At 48.5% G+C, this 22058-nt stretch overlaps 2 protein-coding genes across 2 annotated transcripts; one reads left to right on the forward strand and one right to left on the reverse strand.

Annotated features, from left to right (window-relative positions):
* Positions 1-372: 372 nt before the first annotated feature.
* ube2m (ubiquitin conjugating enzyme E2 M) lies at positions 373-13357 on the reverse strand. Its single transcript, XM_079564189.1, has 6 exons — positions 13049-13357; positions 9479-9573; positions 6539-6577; positions 5285-5388; positions 1525-1588; positions 373-550 (listed from the first exon to the last, which is right to left on the reverse strand). The coding sequence occupies exons 1-6, from the start codon at positions 13338-13340 to the stop codon at positions 410-412; spliced, it is 735 nt and encodes a 244-aa protein (XP_079420315.1). The 5' UTR covers positions 13341-13357; the 3' UTR covers positions 373-409.
* A 1966-nt stretch (positions 13358-15323) lies between these two features.
* On the forward strand, positions 15324-20551 carry LOC306969152 (E3 ubiquitin-protein ligase TRIM35-like; the record flags this gene model as incomplete). Its single annotated transcript, XM_079564752.1, has 6 exons — positions 15324-15378; positions 15611-15628; positions 16193-16640; positions 17472-18401; positions 19023-19153; positions 20200-20551. The coding sequence occupies exons 3-6, from the start codon at positions 16203-16205 to the stop codon at positions 20549-20551; spliced, it is 1851 nt and encodes a 616-aa protein (XP_079420878.1). The 5' UTR covers positions 15324-15378; positions 15611-15628; positions 16193-16202.
* Positions 20552-22058: the final 1507 nt, after the last annotated feature.

Below are 22058 nucleotides of genomic sequence, written 5' to 3' on the forward strand. Positions count from 1 at the left end.
CTTTACCCAAATCTGAGCGCGCACGGCCGGATTTGAAAGCTAAGGCCCGCAGACGCCGCCTCAGCGTCTTCCATCATGGCTGTCGTCGTTTCTCAGGGAAATGAAACCGATCGAGCCACAAAAACGTGACCGAAAAGTGAAAACCGTGAGTTCTGCCGGTCTTAGCTTTCAAATGAGGCTGGGAGCTTTCGGATTGGGGTAAAGCTGAAGTGGAGGAAACGAAACCTAAACCACAGAGCAGGTTTAAAGCTTTATTTTGCTTTAGTTTGGGGACAACAGAGTGTTGTCGGGGGGATTTCGTGTTTGCCGCAGCGTCTGTTTAAATAAGAGCGTTTCTCGGGGTTGGCGTCGGGAGCGGCGTGCGCCTGAACAGGAGGGGGCGGGGCGTGGGAGGGTGAGGGGGGCGGGGCTATTTGAGGCAGCGTTCGAAGTAGGTGGCGCCCACGTAGCCGCCCTGCAGCGAGCGGCGCACGTTTTGTTCGAACAGGCGGCGGTTCGTCTGTAAGACCTCGGCAGCCTCTTTGTTCAGCGGGTCCTCGGGGTTCGGCTCCTGCACAGACCGAAGCATCGTCAACACAAACACAACACAACACAAACAACACAAACAGCACAACACAACACAGGTCTTTCTACAGGGGCTTCTCGACAGGACCGGGGCGCTCCCAAAGGGGGTCCAGTCCAGTCCCGGACCCCGTCAGCAATGGGGTCCGGAGTGGTTTGGGGGGGGGTCTGCATATTCAAAGTCAGTTTAACCTCTTAACTCCCGACTGAACCGAGAGGATCTTTTTCCTCACGTCATCAGATTTTTTTCAATCATTTTTTTGTTGGGTTTTTCTAACTTTGTCATTTTTTTTTTGTCACATTTTTGTCAAATTTTCATCATTTTTTTAATCAAATTTTTGTCTCATTTTTGTCATTTTTTTAATCATTTTTTAATTAATTTTTTATCATTTTTTGTCATTTTTTTGTCATTTTTTTTGTCATTTTTTTTATCATTTTTTTGTCAATTTCTTTAAAGCAAATTTTAGTAATTTTTTTTCTTTTTTGTCACATTTTTGTCACATTTTCGTCATTTTTTCATCAATTTTTCGTCGCTTTTTTGTCACTTTTCCGTTTTCGTCTCAGTTTTGTTGTTATTTCCTCACCTTTTTTTCCAGAAGCTTTTGGATTGGGGTAAAGCCAAACTGGAGAAAATGTGCTCGGTTCAGGTTCAGGTGGGAGTTAAGGGGTTAAACCAGGCTCCATCATGACTTTTTCCACAGAATATAGTCATTTTGTCCGTCTCTCCTCACAGACATATTATTATATATGACATGTTTCCCCTCAGGTTTATGATCCCCTGATAACGTTTCCCCAAACATTCTTTCTCATCCTAAATGTCAGGAGGCCTCAGATCTCCCTCTGGACGTCCAAATGTTTTACAAATATACAAAAATAAAATGTGCAAAAACCTGGTGTTGCATTTTTACGTACAGTCAGAAATAATCACTATGTTTATGATAAAGGTTTGATAAAGAGACTCACGAGGAAGAGGTACTGAAGGCCGTAGATGATGGAGTTTATCGTGAGCACAGGTTTCCAGTCCTCTCTGAAAACAACAACAGGGGCTCAGGCTGGTGCTGCGTTCACTGACACACATAGTATACAGGACAAAAGACATGAGTGTAGTTCACTGACAGGTGCGTTCGTGGTGCGTTCACTGACAGGTGCGTTCGTGGTGCGTTCACTGACAGGTGCGTTCGTGGTGCGTTCACTGACAGGTGTATTCGTGGTGCGTTCACTGACAGGTGTGTTCGTGGTGCGTTCACTGACAGGTGTGTTCGTGGTGCGTTCACTGACACAGGTGTGTTCGTGGTGCGTTTACTGACACAGGTGTATTCGTGGTGCGTTCACTGACACAGGTGTGTTCGTGGTGCGTTCACTGACACGTGTTCGTGGTGCGTTCACTGACAGGTGTATTCGTGGTGCGTTCACTGACACAGGTGTGTTCGTGGTGCGTTCACTGACACAGGTGTAGTCGTGGTGCGTTCACTGACAGGTGTGTTCGTGGTGCGTTCACTGACACAGGTGTGTTCGTGGTGCGTTCACTGACACAGGTGTGTTCGTGGTGCGTTCACTGACACGTGTTCGTGGTGCGTTCACTGACAGGTGTATTCGTGGTGCGTTCACTGACACAGGTGTGTTCGTGGTGCGTTCACTGACACAGGTGTGTTCGTGGTGCGTTCACTGACACAGGTGTAGTCGTGGTGCGTTCACTGACAGGTGTGTTCGTGGTGCGTTCACTGACACAGGTGTGTTCGTGGTGCGTTCACTGACACAGGTGTGTTCGTGGTGCGTTCACTGACACGTGTTCGTGGTGCGTTCACTGACAGGTGTATTCGTGGTGCGTTCACTGACACAGGTGTGTTCGTGGTGCGTTCACTGACACAGGTGTGTTCGTGGTGCGTTCACTGACACGTGTTCGTGGTGCGTTCACTGACAGGTGTGTTCGTGGTGCGTTCACTGACAGGTGTATTCGTGGTGCGTTCACTGACAGGTGTATTCGTGGTGCGTTCACTGACACAGGTGTGTTCGTGGTGCGTTCACTGACACAGGTGTGTTCGTGGTGCGTTCACTGACACAGGTGTGTTCGTGGTGCGTTCACTGACACAGGTGTGTTCGTGGTGCGTTCACTGACAGGTGTGTTCGTGGTGCGTTCACTGACAGGTGTGTTCGTGGTGCGTTCACTGACAGGTGTATTCGTGGTGCGTTCACTGACAGGTGTGTTCGTGGTGCGTTCACTGACACAGGTGTGTTCGTGGTGCGTTCACTGACACAGGTGTATTCGTGGTGCGTTCACTGACACAGGTGTATTCGTGGTGCGTTCACTGACACAGGTGTATTCGTGGTGCGTTCACTGACACAGGTGTATTCGTGGTGCGTTCACTGACACAGGTGTATTCGTGGTGCGTTCACTGACACAGGTGTATTCGTGGTGCATTCACTGACACAGGTGTGTTCGTGGTGCGTTCACTGACACAGGTGTGTTCGTGGTGCGTTCACTGACACAGGTGTGTTCGTGGTGCGTTCACTGACAGGTGTGTTCGTGGTGCGTTCACTGACACAGGTGTATTCGTGGTGCGTTCACTGACAGGTGTATTCGTGGTGCGTTCACTGACAGGTGTGTTCGTGGTGCGTTCACTGACACAGGTGTGTTCGTGGTGCGTTCACTGACACAGGTGTGTTCGTGGTGTGTTCGTGGTGCGTTCACTGACAGGTGTGTTCGTGGTGCGTTCACTGACAGGTGTGTTCGTGGTGTGTTCGTGGTGCGTTCACTGACAGGTGTGTTCGCGGTGCGTTCACTGACACAGGTGTGTTCGTGGTGCGTTCGTGGTGCGTTCACTGACACAGGTGTGTTCGTGGTGCGTTCACTGACACAGGTGTGTTCGTGGTGCGTTCACTGACACAGGTGTGTTCGTGGTGCGTTCACTGACACAGGTGTGTTCGTGGTGTGTTCGTGGTGCGTTCACTGACAGGTGTGTTCGTGGTGCGTTCACTGACAGGTGTGTTCGTGGTGTGTTCGTGGTGCGTTCACTGACAGGTGTGTTCGTGGTGCGTTCACTGACAGGTGTGTTCGTGGTGCGTTCACTGACAGGTGTATTCGTGGTGCGTTCACTGACACAGGTGTGTTCGTGGTGCGTTCACTGACAGGTGTGTTCGTGGTGTGTTCGTGGTGCGTTCACTGACAGGTGTGTTCGTGGTGCGTTCACTGACACAGGTGTATTCGTGGTGCGTTCACTGACACAGGTGTATTCGTGGTGCGTTCACTGACACAGGTGTGTTCGTGGTGCGTTCACTGACACAGGTGTGTTCGTGGTGCGTTCACTGACACAGGTGTATTCGTGGTGCGTTCACTGACACAGGTGTGTTCGTGGTGCGTTCACTGACACAGGTGTGTTCGTGGTGCGTTCACTGACACAGGTGTGTTCGTGGTGCGTTCACTGACACAGGTGTGTTCGTGGTGCGTTCACTGACAGGTGTATTCGTGTTGCGTTCACTGACACAGGTGTGTTCGTGGTGCGTTCACTGACACAGGTGTGTTCGTGGTGCGTTCACTGACAGGTGTATTCGTGGTGCGTTCACTGACAGGTGTATTCGTGTTGCGTTCACTGACACAGGTGTGTTCGTGGTGCGTTCACTGACACGTGTGTTCGTGGTGCGTTCACTGACAGGTGTGTTCGTGGTGCGTTCACTGACACAGGTGTGTTCGTGGTGCGTTCACTGACACAGGTGTGTTCGTGGTGCGTTCACTGACACAGGTGTGTTCGTGGTGCGTTCACTGACACAGGTGTGTTCGTGGTGCGTTCACTGACACAGGTGTGTTCGTGGTGCGTTCACTGACACAGGTGTGTTCGTGATGCGTTCACTGACAGGTGTGTTCGTGGTGCGTTCACTGACACAGGTGTGTTCGTGGTGCGTTCACTGACAGGTGTATTCGTGGTGCGTTCACTGACAGGTGTATTCGTGTTGCGTTCACTGACACAGGTGTGTTCGTGGTGCGTTCACTGACACGTGTGTTCGTGGTGCGTTCACTGACAGGTGTGTTCGTGGTGTGTTCGTGGTGCGTTCACTGACACAGGTGTGTTCGTGGTGCGTTCACTGACACAGGTGTGTTCGTGGTGTGTTCACTGACACAGGTGTGTTCGTGGTGCGTTCACTGACACAGGTGTGTTCGTGGTGCGTTCACTGACACAGGTGTATTCGTGGTGCGTTCACTGACACAGGTGTGTTCGTGGTGCGTTCACTGACAGGTGTGTTCGTGGTGCGTTCACTGACAGGTGTGTTCGTGGTGCGTTCACTGACAGGTGTATTCGTGGTGCGTTCACTGACACAGGTGTGTTCGTGGTGCGTTCACTGACACAGGTGTATTCGTGGTGCGTTCACTGACACAGGTGTATTCGTGGTGCGTTCACTGACACAGGTGTATTCGTGGTGCGTTCACTGACAGGTGTGTTCGTGGTGCGTTCACTGACAGGTGTATTCGTGGTGCGTTCACTGACAGGTGTATTCGTGGTGCGTTCACTGACAGGTGTATTCGTGGTGCGTTCACTGACAGGTGTATTCGTGGTGCGTTCACTGACAGGTGTGTTCGTGGTGCGTTCACTGACAGGTGTATTCGTGGTGCGTTCACTGACAGGTGTGTTCGTGGTGCGTTCACTGACAGGTGTGTTCGTGGTGCGTTCACTGACAGGTGTGTTCGTGGTGCGTTCACTGACACAGGTGTATTCGTGGTGCGTTCACTGACCGTAGGATGTTGAGGCACACGTTTCCCTCCAGGTCGATGTTCGGATGGTAAACCATGGTCTCACACTTGACTTTGGGCGGGTCGTGGGGGTAACCCTGCCCTACCTGCAAATACCACAGTACTTTTACTACCTCAGAGTACTTTTACTGCACCACAGAGTACTTTTACTACACCACAGAGTACTTTTACTACCACAGAGTACTTTTACTACACCAGAGTACTTTTACTACCACAGAGTACGTTTAATACCAGAGTACTTTTACTGCACCTCAGAGTAATTTTACTGCATTTACAGACAGAATAAAGTACTTTTATTGCAGTTTCAGACACAATAAAGTACTTTTACTGCAGTTACAGACAATAAAGTACTTTTACTGCAGTTACAGACACAATGAAGTACTTTTATTGCAGTTACAGAGACCATAAAGTACCTTTACTGCAGTTTCAGACACAATAAAGTACTTTTACTGCAGTTACAGACACCATAAAGTACTTTTACTGCAGTTACACACACAATAAAGTACTTTTACTGCAGTTACACACACAATAAAGTACTTTTACTGCAGCTACAGACACCATAAAGTACTTTTACTGCAGTTACAGACGCCATAAAGTACTTTTACTGCAGTTACAGACACCAGAAAGTACTTTTACTGCAGTTACACACACACAATAAAGTACTTTTACTGCAGTTACAGACACCATAAAGTACTTTTACTGCAGCTACAGACACCATAAAGTACTTTTACTGCAGTTACACAGTGAAAGTCAAACAGGAAATCCTTTGTGCTGTAACGTTTTGAATATTTTTTGATTCTAACTTTATTGAAACATGTGAACATGACGTTGGCCTCTGACCTCGTGTCACCGACTCTTTGTAAAAATATTACAGGTCAAACTTTTTCAAACTTTTTTGCACAAAACGACCAAAGTTTGTGAAAAACAAACAGAACAAATAAAAGTGAGTTTGGGCAGAATTTGGATTGACTTCATAAAACAGTCTGGGGTCAAAGGTCAGGAGCTAGTTTGACTTTATAAAACAGTCTGGGGTCAAAGGTCAGGAGCTAGTTTGACTTTAACGTTTTTTAGTTTTTCTGTAAAGTTGAGTTTCACATTTTCTGACCTTTGACCCCAGACTGTTTTATAAAGTAAATCAGGAGGAAGTGTCTTGCCAAGGACACGACGCCAGTGTGTATTAGTGAGAGCTGGGAATCGAACCCATGACCCCGGAGATGATGTCATCGTCTGACTCACCTTAAAGCTGAACACGAACTTCCCTCCTTTGTAAAAACCCTGGAACACAGAGAGTCAGAGCTGTGAGGGGGGAGTGTCAGAGCTGTGAGGGGGGGGGAGAGAGTCAGAGCTGTGAGGGGGGGGGGGGAGAGAGTCAGAGCTGTGAGGGGGGAGTGTCAGAGCTGTGAGGGGGGGGAGAGAATCAGAGCTGTGAGGGGGGGGGGAGAGAGTCAGAGCTGTGAGGGGGGGGAGAGAGTCAGAGCTGTGAGGGGGGGGGGGGAGAGAGTCAGAGCTGTGAGGGGGGGGGGGAGTCAGAGCTGTGAGGGGGGGGGAAGAGAGTCAGAGCTGTGAGGGGGGGGGAGTCAGAGCTGTGAGGGGGGGGGCAGAGAGTCAGAGCTGTGAGGGGGGGGGGAGAGTCAGAGCTGTGAGGGGGGGGGGGGGAGTCAGAGCTGTGAGGGGGGGGCAGAGAGTCAGAGCTGTGAGGGGGGGGGCAGAGAGTCAGAGCTGTGAGGGGGGGGGGAGAGAGTCAGAGCTGTGAGGGGGGGGGGAGTCAGAGCTGTGAGGGGGGGGCAGAGAGTCAGAGCTGTGAGGGGGGGGCAGAGAGTCAGAGCTGTGAGGGGGGGGGGAGAGAGTCAGAGCTGTGAGGGGGGGGAAGAGAGTCAGAGCTGTGAGGGGGGGGGCAGAGAGTCAGAGCTGTGAGGGGGGGGGCAGAGAGTCAGAGCTGTGAGGGGGGGGGAAGAGAGTCAGAGCTGTGAGGGGGGGGGAAGAGAGTCAGAGCTGTGAGGGGGGGAGAGAGTCAGAGCTGTGAGGGGGGGGAAGAGTCAGAGCTGTGGGGGGGGGGGGGAGTCAGAGCTGTGAGGGGGGGGGAGAGTCAGAGCTGTGAGGGGGGGGGAAGAGAGTCAGAGCTGTGAGGGGGGGGGAAGAGAGTCAGAGCTGTGAGGGGGGGAGAGAGTCAGAGCTGTGAGGGGGGGGAGAGTCAGAGCTGTGAGGGGGGGGGAGAGTCAGAGCTGTGAGGGGGGGGGAGAGTCAGAGCTGTGAGGGGGGGGAGAGTCAGAGCTGTGAGGGGGGGGGAGAGTCAGCTGTGAGGGGGGAGAGTCAGAGCTGTGAGGGGGGGGGGGAGTCAGAGCTGTGAGGGGGGGGAGAGTCAGAGCTGTGAGGGGGGGGGAGAGTCAGAGCTGTGAGGGGGGGGGAGAGTCAGAGCTGTGAGGGGGGGGGGGAGTCAGAGCTGTGAGGGGGGGAGAGTCAGAGCTGTGAGGGGGGGGGGGGGAGTCAGAGCTGTGAGGGGGGGGAGAGTCAGAGCTGTGAGGGGGGGGAGAGTCAGAGCTGTGAGGGGGGGGGGAGAGTCAGCTGTGAGGGGGGAGAGTCAGAGCTGTGAGGGGGGGGGAGTCAGAGCTGTGAGGGGGGGGGGAGAGTCAGCTGTGAGGGGGGAGAGTCAGAGCTGTGAGGGGGGGGGGAGTCAGAGCTGTGAGGGGGGGAGAGTCAGAGCTGTGAGGGGGGGGGAGTCAGAGCTGTGAGGGGGGGGAGAGAGTCAGAGCTGTGAGGGGGGGAGAGAGTCAGAGCTGTGAGGGGGGGGGGAGAGTCAGAGCTGTGAGGGGGGGGAGAGTCAGAGCTGTGAGGGGGGGGAGAGTCAGAGCTGTGAGGGGGGGGGGGAGAGTCAGCTGTGAGGGGGGAGAGTCAGAGCTGTGAGGGGGGGGGGAGTCAGAGCTGTGAGGGGGGGGAGAGTCAGAGCTGTGAGGGGGGGGAGAGTCAGAGCTGTGAGGGGGGGGGGAGAGTCAGCTGTGAGGGGGGAGAGTCAGAGCTGTGAGGGGGGGGGGAGTCAGAGCTGTGAGGGGGGGAGAGTCAGAGCTGTGAGGGGGGGGGGGAGTCAGAGCTGTGAGGGGGGGGAGAGAGTCAGAGCTGTAGGGGGGGGAGAGAGTCAGAGCTGTGAGGGGGGGGGAGAGTCAGAGCTGTGAGGGGGGAGAGAGTCAGAGCTGTGAGGGGGGGGAGAGAGTCAGAGCTGTGAGGGGGGGGGGAGTCAGAGCTGTGAGGGGGGGGAGAGAGTCAGAGCTGTGAGGGGGGGGGGAGAGTCAGAGCTGTGAGGGGGGGGGGAGAGTCAGAGCTGTGAGGGGGGGGAGAGTCAGAGCTGTGAGGGGGGGAGAGTCAGAGCTGTGAGGGGGGGGAGAGTCAGAGCTGTGAGGGGGGGAGAGTCAGAGCTGTGAGGGGGGGGAAGAGAGTCAGAGCTGTGAGGGGGGGAGAGTCAGAGGTGTGAGAGGGGGGAAGAGAGTCAGAGCTGTGAGGGGGGGGAAGAGAGTCAGAGCTGTGAGGGGGGGAGAGTCAGAGCTGTGAGGGGGGGAGAGTCAGAGCTGTGAGGGGGGGGAAGAGAGTCAGAGCTGTGAGGGGGGGAGAGTCAGAGCTGTGAGGGGGGAGAGAGTCAGAGCTGTGAGGGGGGGAGAGTCAGAGCTGTGAGGGGGGGGAAGAGAGTCAGAGCTGTGAGGGGGGGAGAGTCAGAGCTGTGAGGGGGGGAGAGTCAGAGGTGTGAGGGGGGAGAGTCAGAGGTGTGAGGGGGGGAGAGAGTCAGAGCTGTGAGGGGGGGGAGTCAGAGCTGTGAGGGGGGGGAAGAGAGTCAGAGCTGTGAGGGGGGGAGAGTCAGAGCTGTGAGGGGGAAGAGAGTCAGAGGTGTGAGAGGGGGGGGGGAGAGTCAGAGCTGTGAGGGGGAAGAGAGTCAGAGGTGTGAGGGGGGGAGAGTCAGAGGTGTGAGGGGGGGGGGGGAGAGTCAGAGGTGTGAGGGGGGGAGAGTCAGAGGTGTGAGGGGGGGGGGGAGAGTCAGAGGTGTGAGGGGGGGGAGAGTCAGAGCTGTGAGGGGGGGGGAGAGTCAGAGCTGTGAGGGGGGGGGAGAGTCAGAGCTGTGAGGGGGGGGAGAGTCAGAGGTGTGAGGGGGGGCAACCGGGTCGGGGGGGGTCTGGGTCGGGGGGGGGGACAAACCTCGTCTGGAGAAATGATGAGTCTGAAGTTGAGCAGGTCATCGTCGTCGGGGAAGTTGATCTCACACGTTTTGGGCAGATTCAGCTCGTTTATGTCTGAAACACAGAGGGGGGCGAGGGGGGGTCAGGAGCCGCATACACACGTGAATGTTCCGCAGTGTGGCTTTAACCTTTGACTTTGTGTTTTTTATGGAAACAAATCACAATGAAACAAATATTAACCGAGTTCGGCTTTACCTAAATCTGGAGAGCAACAGTGTCGCGTCTCATTTGAAAGCTAAGACCTACAGAACTGCTTTGAGGCTTTTCTGTCATGTTGTCGTCACTTCTGTGTCGTGTTTTTGTCACGTTTATGTCGTGTTTGTTGTGTTTGTGTTGAACGTGATGAGGAAAAGCAGTTAAGGCGAGACTCTGCAGGTGAACAGGGAAAAACATAAATGTAGAGATGAACATCACAGATATAAATACGAGAAAAAAATGTATTGCATTTTATGTTTTCACATAAAAATAAGGCATTTTGAGCATTAAAATGGCCAAAATTGCCTATATTTAGGGCAAACAAAATAATGAATTGAGCCAGATTAAAGTTTATGGTTTTATTTTATTGACATATTAGTGACTAAGATTTTTTCAGAGGGATTTTGGATATTTTGTTTAGTTTTTCAATAAACTAATCATCAGTGAAAAAATCTGTAGAAACTCAAATTCCGCCTGCTCGGCCCGTTCTTCCACTTTTCCGCTCCAGCGTCTCGTAGGAGGAAAAACACCATATTTGGGTGAAAGCGTCATCACGGGGCCCCTTAGCAGGACACGTGGATGTCAAATCTGTCAATATTTATGAATGAAAACCCGCGGGAAAGACGGCCTTTCTACTTCCGGGTCGCCCCCACCTCGCAGACAAAACATCATAAAATAAACATCATTTTTATATCTGACATAAAAACTAAGATGTAAAGGGAGGAAAACAGATACAAATCTCCACTTCCACCACTGCGGGAAACATCAATACTTTCACCTAAAGTGTCTCGCCTTAAAGGAACATAACCCTTTATTTCTGTTTTAGATCTTCCTCGTCTAAACCTCTTCATGCGCCCTGTTTTAGTTTTATCTTCCTGCCTGTTCTTGACGACCGTCTCCATGGAGACTTGAGGGGAAAGGGGCGGAGTTAAACGGTCGCTCAGAGCAGAGTGAGAGAGAGGCCCAGGAGCAGAAACTCTTAAAGAGGGGGTGTTCTGCTATTTTCAGTCCCAGAGCACCAGTCTATATCTCACTACAATGAAGACAAACCTTCTGTTGGTCTGTAAATGCAGTAAATTAGAATAACTGCCTTGTATAAAATGTCTCTCTCAAAATGGCTGTGATGTCTTGAAATAGGCCTCTGTCTCTTTAAGGCGAGACACTTTAGGTGAAAGTATTGCTGTTTCCCGCAGTGGTGGAAGTGGAGATTTGTATCTGTTTTCCTCCCTTTACATCTCAGTTTTCATGTCAGATATAAAAATGATGATGTTTATTTTATGATGTTTTGTCTGCGAGGTGGGGGCGACCCGGAAGTAGAAAGGCCGTCTTTCCCGCGGGTTTTCATTCATAAATATTGACAGATTTGACATCCACGTGTCCTGCTAAGGGGCCCCGTGATGACGCTTTCACCCAAATATGGTGTTTTTCCTCCTACGAGACGCTGGAGCGGAAAAGTGGAAGAACGGGCCGAGCATGCGCACTCGCTACAAAACTTCAGGGCTGGTTTTCTCTGAATGAGAGAAGCCGCACTCGGGCAGAGCCTGAGCCCTTATAGAAGCTCCCAGACTCCAAACTTTACAGTCTGAGACGCAACAAGATTTTGAAGGTTTTTTCAGAGGGATTTTTTAATATCTAATTCCTAGCCTGATTTATTCAGCTTTGAAACCAAAAAAACAGGCGGAATTTGAGTTTTTACAGATTTTTTCACTGATGATTAGTTTATTGAAAAACTAAACAAAATATCCAAAATCCCCTCTGAAAAAATCTTAGTCACTAATATGTCAATAAAATAAAACCATAACATTTAATCTGGCTCAATTCATTATTTTGATTTCGTTGCCCAAAATATAGGCAATTTTGGCCATTTTAATGCTCAAAATGCCTTATTTTTATGTGAAAACATAAAATGACAGAAAAAATGCAACACATTTTTCTCATATTCATATCTGTGATGTTCAGCAGAAGTTTCAAATTGACGTCTCTACATTTATGTTTTTTCCCCTGTTCACCTGCAGAGTCTCGCCTTAATGGGCCTAACTGTAGCTACATTATGAATATTCATAAGCAGGACTCAAATGTGACAGATTAAAGTTTATTTCAAATATTTGAAGTAACTGGTTCACAACTAGGATTTTATTTTTTATTTATTTTTTCGGTTCACTCGTGACACAGAAAACTAGGGCTGTGCAATTAATCGAAATTTGATCACGATTTCGATTATTACACTAAACAATTAAAAAAAAGAATAATCAATTTTTTTTTTTTTTATTCTTGCATTATTTCACGGCGCTGGGATTATTTTCCCTTCGCATATCACCTTCCACTGCTCGTGCTTTTGCCTGACATTAAAAACAAACGGCGCTGTGTGATGATGTCATCAGGCCGTGCAGGTGTGAGAGCTGGCCAGCAGGGGGCAGGTGTGAAACACAGACCTCTCCTTAATCGATGCAAACTTGAAATCATTTGTACTTTTATGACTGTTCAGAAAACAGAAAATATTCAGCATCGTTTTTTATTAATAAGTAAATAAATAAAGGCAACAAATAATCGATTAAAACAACAACAACAACACATGACTTAGATAAATAACTGTAAAACTATAAAAGGACATGCTTAGGAAGATTACATGTAAACTATGATAAAGAAACAACAATGTGACAACAACACATTTGTCACTGTTTTGTGGCTTTTGTGTTGGATTTCATCAGTTTAGTCGTGTTTTTGTCGCTTTCTTACTGTTTTTTTTTTCCTGGCTTTTCCTAATTGTTTTAATGGCCGTTGTTAATGAACAGATTCACAATTATAGGATTTTTTTGGGAAACATACAACATACAACACATGACTTAGATCAATAATAAACTGTAACATGTATCAGATAAAAGGGCATAAGAAGATCATAGTTAAACTGTGATAAAGACAGAGAACAGCCTGTCGCTCTTTTTATCCTCGTTTTCGTCGCTATTTTGACGCTTTTCTCCAAGAAGCTCTTAGATTTGGGTAAAGCCAAGCTGGAGAAAACGTGCCCGGTCCAGGCGGGGGTTAACAGGTTAAATAAAGTGACCCCGGAGCTTTCACGGATCCTCCGCTCAGGCCAAACCGGGCTAAAACGGGCCGGACTGGGCGAAACCCGCTCCGGGATGTTTTGTTTTCAACCGCGGAGCCCCGTTAGCATGCTAAGCTAGGCTAGGCTAACAGCGGGGCTAGCTCCAGCGCAGCCCGTTCGGCAGCCGGTATCCCGGGGGCCTGAGCCTGTCCCCCCGCTCCCACGGACCACACCTGACCCCGGGGCCTCTCGCCTCCCCCCGGGGCCCCCCACTGCCTCCCGTACACCCACCTTTCTGGATCCTGAGCTGGGCCGCGCTGGCTTTCTTGCCCCCGGCCCCGCTCCTGTTCGCCCCGGAGGATTCCTCGTCCTTTTTCTGCTGCTTCAGGGAGAACAGCTTAATCATCTTCGACTCTTGGGGGAGGAACGGGCTCCTGTGGCGGTCAGGAGGCGCTCGGAGGGCGGGCAGGGGGCGGCTGGAGCGGGCTGGAGCGGCTGGAGCTGAGACGGAGCCCGCAGAGTCTGGGTAAGAGAGGAGGTCTGAGAGGAGCTGCTGCTGGAGGTAGCCGTTAGCTGTTAGCATTAGCCGCGGCGAGGTGCATGCTGGGATACCTGGGACTCTGACAAAACTGTTTAGACGCCGAGCTTTCATTTAGTTTAATTACGACACCGAGATTTACTTTACTATGTAGTCTGATGACAAAAAATATAGGTTTAGTTTGATTTCACTCAAGATTTAGGCCATTCGATTATTATTCTTTTATGTATTTATTATTTTTATTATGTATTATTATTATTTATTTTTAGTCAGCAACAATGTCATGTAGGGAGAAATGGATACGGTTAACTTCCCTTTATATTCTGTAAATTCTTATTCTTATTTTCATGTTTTGATCTTCACGTCATTTGAATTGGCCAGATGGAAAAAAAATTGATGGACAATCCACTTATGCCTTATTGGCTCATTTGGAAAGTGTCAGTTCAACATAAAGTCTGTTATAAATCCATTTTTAACTCGTACCTTTGTAATAAAAGTTAGAAAACCGGTTAAAGTGGATGCTCTGTGATAAACAACAGTGTTTCTTGAAGTTTGCGGAGGAGCGAAACAGCGCCCCCAATGTGACGCTGGTGGCTGAAAGGTGAACTGCATCCACACTGTCAGGGCTTGGCATTGAGAATGAATGGGAAAAGTTAACCCCTTAACTCCCGCCTGAACCGAGCACATTTTCTCCAGTTTGGCTTTACCCCAATCCAAAAGCTTCTGGAAACAAGGTGTGAAAATAGCGACAGAACTGGGACGAAAACAATGATGGAAATGTGACAAAAAAGTGACGAAAACATTGACAAAAATTGGACAAAAAAATTGGACAAAAATGTGACAAAAAATTAACCTGGCTAACACCATGCTGCTGTGTGCGCTCGAATTATTTCGAACTGCACAACAGCCTGGGGACCATGGCCCAAATTTTCCGGTGGATTTGGGAACCAATCACAGAGCGAGGAGGGCCGGCAAGACGATGACGCACGGAAGCTTGTAGTTTATTTACGGATAAAAAAAAAAAAAGTTTATTTACGGATCCAACATGACAGCAGCAGACACGATGGTATTTTTCGATCAAGCTTTAGACCTTGTTCTAAATAGTTTATCTCAAAAGTTTACAGCGGGAACGTCATACGTCATCTCATGCGATGATACGATTGGCTATGGCTACGTGCAGACGCAAGATAGACTTTTTTTTTTTTCGTATCGCCCAATAAACGAGTATGGACGATCGTAAACCACACCTCTCCTACGAGAAAATGCATTGGTGGTCCCCAGACTAAATATCACTTGTGATTTTAGTCTGGTGTTAGCCAGGCTAACAAAAAATGACAAAAAAAAGCAAAAAAGACAACAAATTGACAAAAAAAAATTACAAAAAATGGACTAAAAAATGATTTTAAAAAATGACAAAAATGTGACCAAAAAATGACAAAAAATTGGACAAAAATGTGACAAAGAATAAAATAAAAAAAGCAAAAAAGACAACAAATTGACAAAAAAAAAAAAAAAATGTGACAAAAAAATTATTCAAAAAACAAAAAAAGACAAAAAAAAGGGAAAAAAAAGTGACAAAAAATGACCAAAAAAAAGCAAAAACACTACAAATTGACAAAAAAAATTACAAACAAATGTGACAAAAAAATTACAAAAAAATTACTAAAAAGGGACAAAAAAATGATTAAAAATGGACAAAAATATGACAAAAAATGACCAAAAAAGCAAAAAAAAAGACTAACAATTGACACAAAAATGTGACAAAAAAAAGTGAGTGAGAAAATGCTCTGCGTTCGTTAAGAGGTTAAAGTTCACATGTTTGTTGTAAACCAGCGCAGTTGAGATCTGTGTCTTTAAGAACCTCGGACGTTTGTGTTTGAGTCACTGGACACGCCCTGTCCCAGACCAGGAAACAGAGACGACTGTGAGGACGAGGACTCAAGACTGGAGACTGAAGACTCTGCACTCACTCTGAAGACTGAAGAGTGGAGACTGTAAAGTGAAGACTGAAGACTGAAAAGTGTAGAGTGAAGACTGTAGAGTGAAGACTGTAGAGTGAAGACTGTAGAGTGAAGACTGTAGAGTGTAGACTGTAGAGTGAAGACTGTAGAGTGAAGACTGTAGAGTGAAGACTGTAGAGTGTAGACTGTAGAGTGAAGACTGTAGAGTGAAGACTCTAGAGTGTAGACTGTAGAGTGAAGACTGTAGAGTGAAGACTGTAGAGTGTAGACTGTAGAGTGAAGACTGTAGAGTGAAGACTGTAGAGTGAAGACTGTAGAGTGTAGACTGTAGAGTGAAGACTGTAGAGTGAAGAGTGCTGCGACTGGACTGAGGTGAGTCTGGAGCTTCAGCCACTCAGTGAGAACAGGAAGTGAGATCGTGTTGTTTCGAGGCTCCTGTTCCTCCTGTTCCTCATGTTCCTCATGTTCCTCCTGTTCCTCCTGTTCCTCATGTTCCTCATGTTCCTCATGTTCCTCTTGTTCCTCTGGACTTTGGAGCCTTTATACAAATGTGTTTTTCTTTCACAAATAAAACTGGAGTAAAGCTCAGAACCTCCATAACTAAATTGATTCCATCACTGACACATTTGTCTCTTACAAAACCTCTGGTGCAGATGTGGAACCTGTGCTCGTGGATTCTCGTCTGTTTCCGGTTTGGATCCAAACAAAGCGACAGGAGAAGAACCATCTCTGTTTACGTCACTTTAGGATTGACTCTTCTCTGTTCACGTCCCGCTCTCTCAGGCTCTACAACTTTATACATTTTTATTTCATTATTTATTTACAGATTTAGGATTTATTTCCCTCTGAGTCTAAACTCTGTGTTTGTTTGTTTTTGTGGTTTGAGTTTCTTTGATTCTCGGTTCCATAAATGTGCTCCTCTGTCTGTGGCTTCAGGTGGATCATCATGGCGTCCAGACTGGAGCAGGACCTGAGCTGTCCCATCTGCTGTGAGCTCTTCAGAGATCCTGTGGTTCTGAGCTGCAGCCACAGCTTCTGTAAGGTCTGTTTGGAGAACTGGTGGAAGGACAAACCCCTGAAGACCTGTCCAGTCTGTAAGAGCAAGATCTCCATGGATCCATCACTGAGCCTCACCCTGAAGAACCTGGTGGAGACGTTCACAGAGGAGAGAAGGCAAACATCTCCATCTCCAGCACAGCCTGTCTGCAGCGTTCACTCAAAGAAGCTGCGGCTCTTCTGTGAGGACCATCAGGACCTGGTCTGCCTGGTCTGCAGAAACTCCAGGACTCACAAAGACCACAGCTTCAGACCCATCGAGGAGGCGGCTCAGGAGCTGAGAGAGCAGCTGAGGAGAGACCTCACACCTGTACAGGAGAACCTGAAGGTAAGAGACCTCACACCTGTACAGGAGAACCTGAAGGTAAGAGACCTCACACCTGTACAGGAGAACCTGAAGGTAACTAACTCTAACTCTCTCTGATGTTTCTCCTCAGGTCCTGGTTCTTTCTAACTCTCTCTGATGTTCCTCCTCAGGTCCTGGTTCTTTCTAACTCTCTCTGATGTTTCTCCTCAGGTCCTGGTTCTTTCTAACTCTCTCTGATGTTCCTCCTCAGGTCCTGGTTCTTTCTAACTCTCTCTGATGTTTCTCCTCAGGTCCTGGCTCTTTCTAACTCTCTCTGATGTTCCTCCTCAGGTCCTGGTTCTTTCTAACTCTCTCTGATGTTTCTCCACAGGTCCTGGTTCTTTCTAACTCTCTCTGATGTTTCTCCTCAGGTCCTGGTTCTTTCTAACTCTCTCTGATGTTTCTCCTCAGGTCCTGGTTCGTTCTAACTCTCTCTGATGTTTCTCCTCAGGGCCTGGTTCTTTCTAACTCTCTCTGATGTTTCTCCTCAGGTCCTGGTTCTTTCTAACTCTCTCTGATGTTTCTCCTCAGGGCCTGGTTCTTTCTAACTCTCTCTGATGTTTCTCCTCAGGTCCTGGTTCTTTCTAACTCTCTCTGATGTTTCTCCTCAGGTCCTGGTTCTTTCTAACTCTCTCTGATGTTTCTCCTCAGGTCCTGGTTCTTTCTAACTCTCTCTGATGTTTCTCCTCAGGTCCTGGTTCGTTCTAACTCTCTCTGATGTTTCTCCTCAGGGCCTGGTTCTTTCTAACTCTCTCTGATGTTTCTCCTCAGGTCCTGGTTCTTTCTAACTCTCTCTCTGATGTTTCTCCTCAGGTCCTGGCTCGGAGCAGAGCACAGTTGGAGTCTTCAGAGGCTCATATCACGGCCCAGGCCCGACGCGCTCAGACACAGATCAGAGCTCAGTTTGAGAAGCTGCACCAGTTCCTGAGGGAGGAGGAAGAGTCCAGGATGAAGGCTCTGAGGGAGGAAGAGGAGCAGAAGACTCAGAGGATGAAGGACATGATGGCGGCCGTGAGCAGAGACATGGAGGCCGTGTCCCAGAGCGTCTCAGAGACAGAGGAGCTGCTGAGAGCAGCAGACGCCTCCTTCCTGCTCCAGTACAAGACTGCAGCAAAGAGGCTGCAGCAGCGCCCCCTGGTGGAGGACATGGGACCAGGGGCTCTGATAGACCAGGCCAAACATCTGCGCAACCTGGGCTTCAACATCTGGAGGAACATGAAGAGCCTGGTGCAGTTCTACCCTGTGATTCTGGATCCAAACACTGCAGGACCTCGTATGATCCTGTCTGAAGATCTGAGCTCAATGAGAGGAGGAAGAGAAGCTCAGGAGGTCCCACAGAATCCAGAGAGAAGGAGAGATTATGATGAGGTACTTGGATCTGAGAAGTTTGTCTCAGGGACTCACAGCTGGGACGTGGAGGTCGGGGAGAGTAAGGTCTGGGATGTGGGTGTGATAGAGTTTGTTCAAGGAAGAGACGGCACTGAGGAGAGAAGGTGGTTCATAGAGTTCTGTTATGGTGATTACTCAGCCTGTTCTCCCTCAGTCCCAGATAAACGTCTCTCAGTGAAGAAGCTGCAGAGAGTCAGGGTGAAGCTGGACTTTGGCACAAAAACCCTGACCTTCACTGACCCCGACACAAACACAGACCTCCACACAGTCACAGGGTTCATCTCTGAGGGACTGACTCCATTTTTACTCACATATGAAGATGTTCCTCTGAAGATCTTACCGAGGAACATCACTGTGACAGAGTAGAACCTACAGCTCTGTGTTTCTCTCTGTTTCTCTTTGACGTTGTTCCTGATGAAACAGTCCTGTTTCAGACGGGCCGATTGTACATGTTTTAGTGGTGGGGGAGAGGGATGTTTGTACTTTGTTATATTGCTGCACTTTGTGATTTTATCTGTGAGAGTTTTAGAAATAAACTTTTCTTCCCTCGAGTCGGGTCATGATCTTTTAATCCCTTAACTCCCGCCTGAACCGAGAGCATTTTCTCCAGTTTGGCTTTACCCCAATCCAAAAGCTTCTGGAAAAAAGGTGAGAAAATAGCGACAAAACTGAGACGAAAACAATGATGGAAATGTGACAAAAATGTGACAAAAATGTTTATCAAAAATGACAAAAATCTGACAAAATGTGATAAAAAAATAACAAAAAATTGATGAAAAATGACAAAAATTTGATAAAAAAGATCTTACCGAGGCCTATTGTACATGTTTTAGTGGTCGGGGATAGTGATGTTTAAACCTTGTTATATTGTTTGCGATATATCTGTGTGACTTTGTGACATATCTGTGAAAAGCTCTTTAGAAATAAACTATACTGAATTCCCTTTCTTGTAAATCATGTTTTGACATGTTCCAGTCGTGCTTTAGACCCCACCACAGCACTGAGACGGCCTTCATCAAGAAGACAAAGGACATCAGGCTGATGCAGACGCTGACGCTGACGCAGACGCAGACGCAGACGCAGACGCAGATACAGATGCAGACGAGGTCAGTTTGAGTTCTGCTGGACCTGAGCTGCGTTTGGCACAGAGGAACACGGGATCTCAAAACCTGGGTGGGAATCTCTGGAAAGGCTCTCGAGCTGTTCAGATCTTCAAGGGCCGAACTTACAATGTCGCGATGGGAAACTGTGTCGCAGACTAAATGGCATTGACCTGTGGGGTTCCCCAGGGGTCGATTCTGGGGGCCCTCTTGTTCCATCTGTACATGCTTCCATTGGGTCAATCCAGTAACAATGTGTCCGATCATAGCTATGCTGATGATCCTCAGATCTATGTTTCACTGACAGTGGGGGAACATGGGGCTGGAGATTCACTGTGTCGTATCAAACAGATCAGTGTGTGGAGGCAAAATAACTTCCTCCAGTTAAAAACAGATAAGACTGGGATCAAGAAGTCAAGTTAGAAATCTGGGAGTAAATCATGGTTTCAGACCTGAAGTTTAACGGGTATATTAAATCCTATCTCCATTAAAAAACATTGCTTAAAATAAAACATTGTGTCCAAACCAGCATATGTATAATGAGGCTAACATTAGCATATGTAGCATAAAGCTAGCATTAGCATATGTATCATGAGGCTACACCCCCATGGACCTTTACCTACACCCCCATGGACCTTCACCTACACCCCCATGGACCTCTACCTACGCCCCCATGGACCTGTACCTACACCCCCATGGACACTTTACCTACACCCCCATGGACCTTCACCTACACCCCCATGGACCTTTACCTACACCCCCCTGGACCTTTACCTACACCCCCATGGACCTTCACCTACACCCCCATGGACCTTTACCTACACCCCCATGGACCTTCACCTACACCCCCATGGACCTTTATCTACACCCCATTGGACCTTCACCTACACCCCCATGGACCTGTACCTACACCCCCATAGACCTTTACCTACACCCCCATGGACCTTCACCTACACCCCCATGGACCTGTACCTACACCCCCATAGACCTTTACCTACACCCCCATAGACCTTTACCTACACCCCCATACACCTTTACCTACACCCCCATAGACCTTTACCTACACCCCCATGGACCTTCACCTACACCCCCATGGACCTCTACCTACACCCCCATAGACCTTCACCTACACCCCCATGGACCTGTACCTACACCGCCATAGACCTGTACCTACACCCCCATGGACCTTTACCTACACCCCCATGGACCTGTACCTACACCCCCATAGACCTTCACCTACACCCCCATAGACCTTCACCTACACCCCCATGGACCTTCACCTACACCCCCATAGACCTGTACCTACACCCCCATGGACCTTTACCTAAACCCCCATGGACCTGTACCTACACCCCCATGGACCTGTACCTACACCCCCATAGACCTTCACCTACACCCCCATAGACCTGTACCTACATCCCCATGGACCTTTACCTACACCCCCATAGACCTTCACCTACACCCCCATAGACCTTCACCTACACCCCCATGGACCTTTACCTACACCCCCATAGACCTTCACCTACACCCCCATAGACCTTTACCTACACCCCCATAGACTACACACAGCACACATGATGTCACTATAATGAGGGTCTGCAGATAACGCTAGCATTAGCATATGTAGCATAAAGCTAACATTAACACATGTAGCATGAAGCTAACATTAGCATATGCAGCATGAAGCTAACATTAGCACATGTAGCATGAAGCTAACATTAGCATATGTGGCATGAAGCTAAAATTAGCATATGCAGCATGATGCTAACATTAGCACATGTAGCATGAAGCTAACATTAGAATTTGTAGCATTAAGCTAACATTAGCATTTGCAGCATGAAGCTAACAGAAGCAGTTGTAGCATGAAGCTAACATTAGCAGATGTAGTATGAAGCTAAAATTAGCATATGCAGCATGATGCTAACAATAGCACATGTAGCATGAAGAAAACATTAGCATATGTGTCATGAAGCTAACATTAGCACATGTAGCATGAAGCTAACATTAGCATTTGTAGCATGAAGCTAACATTAGCATTTGTAGCATGAAGCTAACATTAGCATTTGTAGCATGAAGCTAACATTAGCATTTGTAGCATGAAGCTAACAGAAGCAGTTGTAGCATGAAGCTAACATTAGCATTTGTAGCATGAAGCTAACATTAGCATTTGTAGCATGAAGCTAACATTAGCATTTGTAGCATGAAGCTAACAGAAGCAGTTGTAGCATGAAGCTAACATTAGCATGTGTAGCATGAAGGTAACATTAGCGTATAACTGCCTCAGAGGGTCTGCAGATGACGTCACTATAATAATAAACACACGTGTTGGACAATATAGACTTTATTAGTTTTTGCTAAATATGAAACAAAAGCAGATTCTTTTTTTCTTCTTTTTTTAAACTTGTCACAATATTTTCGAGCCGTCGAGTCCGGAAACGTCGCGTCCGGACCCTGCGCTCTGATTGGCCGCAGCTCCACGCAACAAAACCCACGAAGAAGAAGACGACCACAGAAGAAGAAGAGGGAGGGGGGGGATTCCAGGGGGATTCTGGGAAACGCAGTCCTGAATCTCCGCTCACGAAAACAAACGTGAGGGGCGTGTCTTTCGCTTCCAGAGGTCGCTCCGTCGGCCCCTGCTGGCCACTCGCTTCAGCTCCGCCGTAAAGAGGACGAGCTCCTGCAGAATCGCTTCATAATCCCACACGACGACTGGGAAGGGTCAAAGTTCGTGCCTCGTGAACCCACTGTCCGCGGACGCCCTGCTTTTAGCTAACGGCATGCTAACGTGACGCTTCACAGACCCACCGGCTTTTTCTGTAAACACGTGGGGAATATCGGAGCTAAAACTGGAGATTCAAACACAAAGCCGTGGGAACCCAGGGTGCTGAGGGCGCTGCAGCACCCCCTGGTG

The sequence above is a fragment of the Gobius niger genome (assembly GCF_951799975.1).
Source record: "Gobius niger genome assembly, chromosome: 10".
Classification (NCBI taxonomy): Eukaryota; Metazoa; Chordata; class Actinopteri; order Gobiiformes; family Gobiidae; genus Gobius; species Gobius niger.